Source organism: Thunnus thynnus, chromosome 19 (genome assembly GCF_963924715.1).
Source record: "Thunnus thynnus chromosome 19, fThuThy2.1, whole genome shotgun sequence".
NCBI classification, from domain to species: domain Eukaryota; kingdom Metazoa; phylum Chordata; class Actinopteri; order Scombriformes; family Scombridae; genus Thunnus; species Thunnus thynnus.
Window position 1 is genome coordinate 28,599,365 of NC_089535.1, and position 12,456 is coordinate 28,611,820.

General features: G+C 38.4%; 1 protein-coding gene across 1 annotated transcript in view; it reads right to left on the reverse strand.

The window, feature by feature from the left end:
- The window catches only part of LOC137170664 (ras-specific guanine nucleotide-releasing factor RalGPS1-like), a 126,365-nt gene that overhangs the window by 26,281 nt on the left and 87,628 nt on the right, over positions 1-12,456 (reverse strand). Inside the window, exon 10 of the mRNA XM_067574184.1 lies at positions 11,437-11,530. Coding sequence (XP_067430285.1) covers positions 11,437-11,530 — 94 coding nt within the window. The remainder of the gene's footprint in view (positions 1-11,436; positions 11,531-12,456) is intronic.

A 12,456-nucleotide genomic window follows, 5' to 3' on the forward strand; every position in this document is an offset into this window, starting at 1 on the left:
AATTTATTCAGGGAAGTTTCACTGAGAGAAAGCCTCTCTTTTTACAGGAATGCCCTGATCACAGTTTCACACATTCTAGACTCACAGGTCAGTCTCTAAATGCTTATAGAGATTGAGGATAATCCCCCAGGTTTCCTTGTTAAAACTGGGTGGAAACAATTAGAGAGTTTTTTAAAAAAAGCTCTGCATTGCAGAACCAATCCAAAGTCTTCAGAGTGGCCAGTCATATTGGGGTAGTGACATGCAGTTCACTACGGAGGAGAATGGGGGGAGAGCATCATTTCCTGTAAGGCGTGTCCCTGACAAAATGTAAGGGGGGTAAGTTTGTTAGCAGCAGTTCTCGCTGCTGTTCAAGCAACTACTGTGCATTTAGAAATCCCCAGACTTCGGTAGGTGGAGATCTTTGATTGTCTGGTATTGCAAGACTACACACTTTCACACCTGGAAGCTTTACTGGAGCAGTTGGGGTTGAGGGCCTTGCACAGTGGTGGTAATGATGGAAGGGTAAACGCTGCTTTTTCACTTTCCCAACCCAGATTTATCCTGCCAGTCCAGAGATTTACCTGACGACCTTCTAGTCACAAGCTCACTTCTCTAACCTCCAATGCCCATATTGAATCAGGAGTAAAAATATCTTTAAGATTGGCTTTGTCAAACCTTCATACACACTATTAGATGTTCACAGACAAACACTGGTGGTGTATGATGCACATCAAAACCCCTAACACAGTTTTCTCTTTAAGCACCTCAGTGAAAAGCAGAAATTTGATCACATTTCCTCCCCAGATGTTTTGTGCCTGTCTTTAAACATCATCGTCACCATGTAGGAAATTAGTGTTCTTACTTTAACATGTTATTCCTCAGATTAGCATGTTTTGTAGACCCATAAATAAATCAAATCTTAAAGATCTGTACATCCCGGCTGCTGTACCATGACTGCTTCTTCTGTCTATGTGACACATCCAGTGTGTGCTGAGGGTTTCAACTGATGCAGTGCTCCATGATGTGGCTGTAGTGTGTTGCACATTATGAAGGCTTCATACAAATAGTAATACAAAGATATTCACAAAGTGTAATAAACATTGGACCAAGTCTATTTCTGTTTAAGGCCACAACTCCTCATAAGTTACAGAACTGAGATCTGGGTGAGATTCATACACCACATGGAAAATAAGATCTTTAAACTTAAATAGTGTTTCATCACACTGCCACCTCCTTCACAACTGTAACTAAGGCTTTACCCCTAATTAGGAACCATCCGCATGCTGACAAATCTATGTGTTTCCTTTTCTTTCTGTTTTTCTCAGTTTAAATTCTCCATGAAGAGATGACATTATGAGACTTGCACTGTGGAAACATTCTGAGCTTGTTGTGACAACAGATAAAAACCTCCAACCTTCCTCCACAGCTCTGACTCTTAAAGGGGACATATTATGCTTTTTGTGATTTTCTGTTATTAACATACTGTTATGATGTCAGATATCTGTGTTAAACATGGTCAGAGCCATAACCTTTGTTGCTAAGGTTGTTGCAGATGCAGAGTAAGGGTCTCTGGCACAACTTCACCTACTTCCAAGGTGCATGGAGAAGGGAAAGAAGTCTAGAGAGATGAGAACTCCAGCAACACTTGTAGTATGAAGAACAACTTTATTAGTTGACCGACGTGTTTGTAGTGTTTTTTTGATATATTTTTATGACAAAATTTTTTAATGATGTTTTTTTTTTTTTATCAATTTGTATTGTATTATGTATCTTTCTGCTTTCTCTATACACAGCACTTTATAAAGCTTTTTATCTTTACTATTGTTATTATTATTATTATTATTATTATTATTATTATTATTATTATTGTTACTGTCCTAATCACAGTGTTTCTAATGTATGCCATATCTAATAGGCACATTTTTGGATTAACAAAAACCCAAGTACCACCCCCTAGTTGCACCTTTCTAGTTAATGGACCAAATATGGTGTCACCCATGTCCCTTCTTGGACAACGATTGGCCTTAAGTCACATGACCATATATCCAACCATCTTTGTAGATGCCCCATTGGCTGATATGTGTCTGGATATATATGATTGGTTGTCTTTTATATTTTTTAAACTTTTTTTTTTTTAACCTTTTTTCATACCGAACTTACTTTATTTAAATGTTGTTTGTAATTTGTTCTATGATGACCTTGATGAAGGCCACAAGCCAAAACGAGTTGGTCAACTAATAAAGTTGTTCTTCATACTACAAGTGTTGCTGGAGTTCTCATCTTGCTAAGGTTGTTGGTAAGGTTTGTCCACATGTTGTTTGCGTAGTTCACTCGTATTTCAGATTGGATTTCAGCCCCAGCATGCATGGATGTATTGTTGACATTTCGAGTAAAGAACAAGAAAAAGTAATGAAATCCTACTACTATAATATTTTTCATGGTTTGTTGAGGTAGCCTCCTGAGCCATGGAAAGCCAGTCAGAACGCAACTTCCAGAAGCTAGCCAATCAGAACAGGGAGTTTTTTAACAGTAAATCATACAAAGACATTCCAGTAGAAGCACAGATTAAAATATCAAACTGGAAATGTGCAGAATATGTCCCCTTTAAAGAGCATTGTGATCATACCTGTACAAAGTTCTGTTTATAAAGTTTACAAAGTTATAACTGTTGCTGGACTGAAGTTCAGCTGGGAAATATGTTTTGAGTTTACCAGCCACACTCATTTGGGCGAACTCTACACTGAAGCATTCAGCATCATTAAATAAACAAAAACAATAGATTCATTTCCTGTAACATGAGCATCATACATACATGAAGAGGCTGGTTCATAACTTGATACATTTTTAAAGTGTACTTCTTTCATCTTCCTTTACTGTCTATGAGTCTCCTCTACTGACTGCACATGCTCAGTTTGATCTATCAGTGCAGGGAATATCCCTAATAAATTGTTTGCACTGGTAAATGGGATTCTGCCACTCATCATCACATTTGGAAAGAATTTATTGAAACTCTTAGTGGAAAGAACTTTGGGTTAAATAGTCATTAATTAGAGAGAGTGGCTTTGGTTGTGTTTATAAATGACTGTTCAAAGTCCTGGGTCCAAAGAGAAACAGAAGGGCAGTGACATGCAAACTTCAAACAAAGTCTGTCATGTGTAATGTCTACATTGCATCACACAGTCAGTCTGGTTATATCGCTGTGTGTCTGTTTTGTCTCTTGTCGCTGCTGTCATTAGTAATGCTCTGTGCAACACAGCACGGATACTCGGAATATATTCAAAAAGACCATCTCACCTCTGGAAACGTTTCCCAGAGCTGCACTGTATACAGGTTTGATTCATTTCCCACTAAACTGATTCATGTCAGAAACTTTCACTTCCTGATTACACTGTGGTGGACCAGTGGAGTACAATACACGTGTTACACTCTTGGATGTGTTAACATTCAACACGCCATAACCCTTCTATTTCTGAGATCATGTTGACCATCTACAGTGGCATTACTAAGATTATCTTGTGCTGATAAACCTAAGCATATTATTTTACGATCGATAGTATTTTCAAACTGAAGCCTCTGTGTGCGATCACTAGGAAAATGTTGAGGAGGATTTGCTGATTTGAAGGTTACATGATGTTGGCAGGACCATCCGTTATCCACAGTGCAGGACAATCCCAAGGTCACCACAGGATTTTTTCCTTGTGAGCCATTGTCTGAAAGACAATGTACGGGGGCTCTGGAGGAAGGTCCAAACATCAGTAAGAATGAGGTAGAAGTTACATGCCAATTCCCTTAATTGCATCCACATTTTCCTCACTTGTGTACTTTCCTTGCATCATATTCCCTCCAACTGTAGACTCAAGAGGAGATACAGGAACAGATAAGAGGAGGATGCTCAGTAAGGCGTCTGCCTTGCACAAAACTACTCTGGACACTGAAAAGGTGACGCTGTTATTTGTCTTTAGAGCTGTTGCAACAAACTAACGTGACCAAACTAATGAAGCAAAATGTTACAACATTACCCAGAGCAGCAGCGTGACTCATTGATGTGTATTTAATAGCTTTTGGACAACAACAAAGGTCTACGGCACAGAGGAACAAGACATATCAGGCTTTGGATACACACACAATACTTGTTAGTAGATCAGTTCATTGTTGGTTTGGATCCAAACATGAGATTTGTTGACAATAATAAAATATACAAAATCACCAGCCTTATACTTTAAAAGGGGAAATAATGGATCATAAAAAGAAAAATCTTTCTAATGAGTGAAGAAAGTCGTTTATAGTTCTTTGTTGAAACAAAAAAACAAATAAAATATAACATTTGAGAATAGTCTGTTATTTGTCTGTCCACTGCGATGATGTGATGTATCAAAGCAGTCTAACTGATTTCCATTAAAGAGGTAATACTTCCATGAAGGCTGCAGACCCCCTCATGAAACTCTCTGTCAGCCTTCATTATGGCAGAGTGGGTCAAGCATGGATCAAGGATAGAGGAACGATCAAATAAGGGAATTAGTACGTACCTATAGTATGCCCTGGATCTGCCAGTCAACATACAGACATTTTTTTATTTTTTGGTGGAGTGGAGATAACATCAGATCTCAGAGAGCTGAGGCACGTTCTGCTAGTGGATTGTACTGCACTCCAAACTGCTCACGAGTATGATTAGTGACTACACAGTGCTTTGAAGCAGTGCAACAAGCTGTAAACACAACACTGACATATTTTCACTTTATAAAGTTGATAAGGGTAACATGTTAGCAAATAGCCTATAACACATTCAGCATACACATAGCAACATTAGGTGTTGATGAGAGTGTAGAGACCGAACTAAACTGAAAAGTTGTGTCCATAAAAACAAAACAATGAGCTGAAAGATGTTAAAAAGATTTGTAGAGCTGAGAATATCAGAGTGATATTCTCTCTTCACTACGAGTGAGTCCTCTCACATTACACAGACTGTTAGTATTTATATTATTTACTGTCTGATATCTTGATTTTTTTGCTTTATTTCCTCCCTTGCTTCCTTTCAATTTGCTCAAGGGTAATTCCCATGTGTCATGATCACTGTTGCTGCTAAATGCTTGAGTTGACCTGAGGAAGGTTTAGGCATTTATGTGCTTCCTCTGATACACATGGGAGTCACCAGGCACTATCCCGTCAGCCTCACACTGTTCAGCCCAAATCCCGACCCCTGACACACAAAACACTGGCTCCAGAGAGGGCCTTTAGCATTTTTCGCGAGATTTGCGGCCACCATAGGTTCTCCTACATGCTTGGAAGGGGAGGAGGAGGGGTATTCAGTTGGTTGCAATCTGCAACCTCACTGCTAGATGCCAAAAAATCTTACACACTTTTAACGATAAAGTCATTCTCTCCATACTTTGAACATAAGTCACACTATCTATCCAGTCAGTCTTTGTTGGAGGTTTGGTCTGTAGCCATTTTTGTGTTACAACTTTCTTGCTGGCTGCTAATAATATCGATATATTGATAGATATTTGTTTTGCACCAGTAAATTAACTGCAACTTTGCCCAAATACGTTGTAGAGAAAGAACAGTCAATTCAGTCACCAAAAATGTTCTGTATTACCTTCTGCAGTATGACTGAATGGCTGGGCAGCTCCAAAATGCATGTAAATGATTTGCCAGCTGTTCTCCACATTTCCTTCAACATAGAGCCCTTCCCATCTCACCTGTCTGTACACATTTTAACTTAGGGGTTATAAAATATCTAGTCAAATTCCGCCATCAATAAAATAAGGTTTGTAAATATCTAAAAATAATTAAATTTTTCTAGAGCATACATATCTGAAATTTTCTGAAAGCTATCCAATTTTCCCTTTGATGAAACTGAACAGTAAGAAGTGATGGCAGTTCTGTACCAATGCTTAAACCTCCTGTCAATCCTTGCTGGCTTGTAGTCCAGGTTAAAAAGCAATCCATTTCAGCAGTCTAGACTGTCTTTCAGGTAGTGGTGATTTACATTCCTTAAACCAGATTCTAAGAGGAACTTTAGTCCATTGATTTAAACTTAGAATTCTGCTCATACAAAGTTTTGCTACCCAATACAGATTGTATCTAACTGCAAGATTTCCAAGTCTTCCCACTTTGCTATACACTCTGGGTCACAGCATCATGCTAGTGATCTTTATTGTGCCGCCTTATAGTAGTCTGTAAAGCATGGTTTTTCTTTAGACAGTTGCAGTCTTGTATGAATCTTGAAATCCACTTATCCCAGTCATTAAATTGTGTTTGTGTTACTACAACTGCAAGGACTGGAAAAAATATGAGTCAGGGAAGTACATTCATTTTTATTGTTTCTACCCTATTATGAATATCTAAGAGATTTTCTGTCCTTCCCCTTTTTACGAATCGCCAATATCATGGCCTGCCTCCATGTTTTTGGTGGTTCACCTTCTTTAAGTGTATAATTAAAGCAATCAAAAACTATATACTTAAAGGCCTTATACCACTCGGCTGCAAAGCTGTCTGTTCCCAGTGCTTAATTAGCCTTTAATCTAGAAACTGCTTTCTTTATTTCCTCCTATGTAATCTCTGCCATTAGGGCTTTATTCTGTTCTTCACCTACGGAGGGTAAATCTGGCTATTCTAGAAATAGGTAGTTGTATTTGGTTCATTATATAGGTGTCTGTAGTACTTTTCAAAAATGTATTGGATATCCTGTAGCTTATGGTACACTTTTTTAGTTTTAGGATCCCTTATTTCATATATATGGTACCTGCTTCCTTAAACTCCATGCCAGAAGCTTCAGGGCCCTTGAGCTATTCTCATAATATCCCTGCTCAACAAATTTAATTTTTTCCCTACTTCTTCCTCAAATCATATATCGATGGCTGAAGAGCAAAACCTCTTATCTGAAAAATGCACTTTTTTGAGAAAACTTGTTTAAAAAAAAAACTTGTTTTCTTGCAGAATGCTATTCGTTAAGGATACCCAATACATAGTACACTGTTTTTGGACTATATTACTATATTATGTGTTAACAATACCGTAATTTTGCAGCATCCCACAAAACACTTGGCAATACTAATCCATTATTGTTGTTATCCATATAATCTTTAAATTCCTTCTGCACATATTCTTTGCACGTACTATCATTCAAGATACTTGTATTAAGTTGCAGGATGCAGAGTTAAATAAACAGCTGAGTGATTAGAGATATCTCTGACCCCTATCCTGCAATCTTTGAGTCTGTGTCTGTCTGAGTTATAAGTAAAAAAGTCAATTCTTGAATGAACACCTTGACTTGCTGAATAGAATGTGAGTTGTTTTTCTGTTGGGTGGAAATCCCTCCATATATTGATCATTCCCAACTCCGTCAACATTTTTTAGTTATCCTGGCATTAGGAGCAAGCCTCTGTAACGTATTAGAGGAGTCGCGTTTGGGTTGTATCTATATATTCCAGTCTCCTCCACATATTAGAGATCCAGAGGCTTCAGAAGCAATCAATTCAAAAATGTCCCTAAAACAAGAACTGTCCCAGCCTGGTGGTATATACTGTGCACATTAACTAGTGTGACTTCTTTCTGATCAAGATATCCCTTAACAAAAACATAACGACCCTCTCTGTCACAAAATTCAGAAACCACTTGGAAATTTAAGTTAGTTTTGCTACCCCTCTCTTTCTCCCATTCTTATAGGATGAGTAAAATGTATTTTTAAACCCTAGTTTTTAACTGGACTGTGTAAGCCATTTACAGTACATTAAGGGTAGTCACCCTTTATTCCTGACATTGTATTTGATCCCACAGTTAACACAAGTAGGTGAGTTACATGTTATTGGTGGCCAAATTTGAACTATTCTTGAACTGTCAAACAAACTCAAATCATTACAAGATGAAGTAAATCAACGAGTCAAAAACTAAGGCAGACCTCCATTTTGAAGTAGAAACCACTTCTTAATGTGGGGGGAGTAGTCTAATTAACCACCAGAGCCCCCCTTCAGTGCAACCTATAACACCCCCACTTCAGTTTATTTTGTGCACTATATTCGTCAAAACCAAATCTCTTACCCATATTTATCAGTCAACTATATTCTCTTCATAGGTTAAGGGCAATCCTCAAAAATTTAGTCCCATACAAAAATGAGAACTGGTAATCATATATTCAATAAAATAAAAGTAACATCAGTCTTAGTAGAGAGGGTGGAGTCAGCTATGAAAAAGCAACAGTTATAGCATTTACTCCTATACATTGAAGGCATACAGCTCCATCCCTTAGTGCAAATGGCATTAATAAATATCCTTAACTAGACGGTTATCTTGCTTACCCTATTATCTGTCTCTCTTATAATGCAAGATCATTTGATAGTCTGTTTACTCCTGTTCCCATTGCCTCTAAGTCTATCTTGGCCAATGGAAACCCTGCAACCTTTCCTTAATCCACTCTTGGCAGGTCTGCTGGCTGGTTCTATTCGCTGGTCGCTGCCAGGTGATCCTGCGTACTTTCTCCAGGATTCCAGACTCAGCAGCCTTCTCCCAGTCCAACAAGAGAACCCTCTTCTTCAAGTCTTCTGCTGCCTCTGCTGCATTCCCATAGGCTACCAGCCCCCTGTCGAAAAAAACTTGTAGCTTGGCTGGTGGTGGTGTTTGAAGTCAAATTCCTTTTTCCTGAAGAATCCTCCTAATCTGTGCATACGCCCTCCTTTTTGCTAGTCTTTCTACAGGGTAGTCATGATCGCAGTAGATCCTCTTGTCGCTGTGGTGAATGTCTTTCTGCTTCTTCGCACAGTGCAACACCAGTTCTTTAGTTTTAAACTCCTTGAAGTATATGACCACCGACCTGGGTAACATCTGTTTAGGTGGTTTGGGACCAAGCGCTCCATGGCACTGTGGTATTCCAAGTTCTACTTCAGCTAGGGTTGTTTAGATCCTTATGCATTTCACACTAATACTGACAAGAATGCAAGTTAAAGCTAAATTCATTTTCATTGTAAATTTGAGTTGTATCATTTGATCCTGAGGGGGATATTTACTAAGCCTGAGTTGCAAATTACCATTACCACAATTTTTTTTATTTAGTGGGGCATTTACTAAGACTAGAAATATACATGAGCCAAGCGGCAGTTCATCTTATTTTCATTAAGTGCCGCTAAGTAAGAGCTGATGCCAGGCTGTCTGGAAAGGACTGTTGAATACTGGAGAACAGAGTTGGAATAGTGATTGAGGAGAAGTCATTTTTGGACCTGCAAGTGTGTTTTACTCTCACTAGAAGAACAATAGATGTGAGGAAATATGACTTAAATAACCGATGTTCTCAGCTAAACAAACAGATCAGTGATTGAATCAGTTATGAAAAATCAGTGAGAGATTCTTGGTAAAACTACTACATTCTTCAACAAGATTGCTTTTGTAAACAGATAATATAACTTAGTCCTGGCTGCCTCAATCATATCAAGCTGGACTGGGGCTGCTGAGACATTAAAAACAAAAAAATAACAGACTGTTGCTTTCCTGCTCTTTTGTCTTGTGTTGCTGAGCAGAGAGCTCAACTAGAGTCACTTTGTAATGCCTCTCTCTCTCTATATATATATCTATATTTCCATATAGTCTCTTGCCCTCTGTGTGTGACCACTAAAACAGTGTGGCAGATTTTAAACCTTCTTTTCCCAGACTTTGAATTTCAGACACAGTTTCCTGCTGTAGTGGCCAGTTTGTGGTGATAAATCAGGTGCAGCAAATATTTGTATGAATTTCCATTCCCTCCTCCCATATTTTGCGCCTCTTAACAGAAACGCCTTAAAATACATATTGCTTTTCAGTGGTGCTGCTTTTCTTCCATTTTACCATTGAAAAACCTCAGTGCTGCACAACCATAGTAAATATCCCACATACATGTGTTTAGGCCTATTTTTTTCCATTTTGTCATCTCTAACAATGGAAAATGGTGCAGCAGGTCATAATTTACTGCTTCTCACTGGTGCCTCCATCATGTTGGACGCAGCCAGCTGACCGCCGAGTGACTCTTGCTTTAACACATTATTGACAGACAGAGCTGATGACTGACTCTGGGGAGCCGCTTACACAAATGTTCTGCAGAAAAGTTCCTCTCACATTTCAATTGAAATTCAAACACACAGGTCTGGAAAGTGTATTTCCTCTCTGACTGATCTCAGTATGAGCAGGTAAATGGTTCCCTCCCTACGGCTCTGGTCATCCTGCAGCGCTGCATGAGCGGTTAGTCTCTCCACTTCCACATTTTAGATTTCTGCAGCAAACATTTAGATAGACATTTTAGCATGGTGAGTCTGTTAGCATCTCACAGGACAAGGTTAAACAGACTTTGCCAGTGTTAATGACTTTGTGTCAGGAAAATCTTTCCACAAAAAAACTAAATATTCTAAATGGCCATGACAAAATACAGAGAAAACTGCCTTTGTTTCTTCTATTAGCAGGAGGAATGATTACAGCATGCTAAAATGTCTTTCAATTTTCATATGAGACTATTGTTTTAAGACAGACTTGAAAAATTGTGAACTTATCCTTTAATTTTAGGAGTCAGCATTTTAAGGTTAAGTTTATACCTGATATACTGTGACACATATGCAGTACAATGGACTTGGTTGCTTTCCTTTTTGTTTTTTCTTGCCTTTTTAAGTAATGTAATGTCCTGTAAGGCCATGTGAGCTGGGCATCTTTGGGTGTATGATACTTAAAAACATAAAAATATAACTTTTTTATAGTTTATCAGTAGAGAAGAGTCATAAAGTCAGTGAACTGACTAAATAATTAGCTACTACAAGCAAATACAAGACCGAGTAAGGCTGTAGCAGTGAAACCCCTGACTGTACTGTACTGAAGACTATGAGTTATTGCTTTTTATTTGTCATTTCTTCTTTCAGAAGTCACATAGTTATGCTTCAAATGTGCCAATACAGACTTAATCTTTCATTCATTTTGTAATTACATTTATTATCCAAATGAAAATATCTTAATTAATAAGGCTGATGTATCATTTGAGCTTACTTCGTGTCCCACCTAAAATGTATTCCTGAAAAGGGTGAGGCTAAGAAAGACCAAGTATAACCAGAGACCCAAAATGACGTCCCACCCCAAAAATCAAGAGCTGTCACGAGCTGTGGCAGTCGGCCAAACCTATCCCTGAGCTGAGAATCTGAGAAAGTCATCAGGGCTGACTGAATGAACTCCCTGTGGAGAAAGATAAAACCAGTTGCCTGTCGTTTTCCATCCTACTTCCTGTCCATTGACCCCTGTCAATTTCACGCCCACCTCCATGTTTCCATGTGCTAGAAAAAAGCTGGTGTCAAGACCACATTGGGCAGAGTTTGGAGTGAACATATTGGTAATCTGGCCATTAGAGGGTTAGAGGAAAGCTTGTGGAGTGTCCACAATAGAAAGAGCTTAAATGTCATGACTGTAAGTGTTTACTGCCACTCCTGCAGTGCCAGTCACTGAGATAGAACTTACTTGAAGTTGTCGTCCTCTACAAACTTCTGGAGTTCCTCTATGTAGCGAACTGACAACAGATACTTCTGCACGTGTGGGAGGGTCACAAGATAATCTGAAGAAAAAAAAAAGGGAGAAGATACTTTAGATAAAACACTCAAACTGACACTTCACATACAGTACTAGCAGAGTTGTTGTGAATGATTCTGAAAAAAGGAAACACATAAATCAAATCAAACAAAATAGGAAACATTGGCTCAGTGAGGATACCTGTGAATGTCCACTAACATGAAATACAGGAGTCTCACACACCCAAATCTATCGGGATGTTATTTTAATTTTATGTTAACTGTGAAATAAAAAAGTGCAGAAAAAAGTGGAATACAAATTTGATGACACAGAAAAATAGAAAATACATTTTCCCAGTTCTAATCTTGTGTCCCTATGTTTAGTGTTCAGTTATTTCTTGATGTGTGTGTGGAAAAAAAATCATTGAGTGTTTTTATATTAAAAATCTCTGTTTTTTCTCCTCTTGTAAAATGTTTTCATATGTTTGATGACTCATCATGAACCAGGCATGACTGCAAAAAATATAATATCCAATCAAATGTGATTTTGGGAGACTAGCTAATCACACCCATCATATAAAACCACACGTGACTGCTTGTGGGTCGTAGTAGCTAACAGAGCAGATCTAATTTATCCCTCCTCCTGATCTAACAACACAGCTGAGGGAGGTGTGTGTGGAGGAACAGTCCTCTATAGCTGAGCCATGATATGAAGGATTTGATTTAAATCCACATATTCTGTTTCACTGGGAAATATGTCATACTACAGAAACTAAAGACTTAAAAACTTTTTTTTCCACCAAGTTCTTCTGCCAAACACATTTGAAAGAAATGTAACTGTTGCCTGTAAACATGTTCACCAGCAATCTTTCTTCTAATGAAGGAAGTGTTACATTCTTGCACCACACCAGAATCATGGAGGTGGTTGTGGTGGATGTGCAAAGCACCGGACATGGTTCCAGTTCAATGTTAA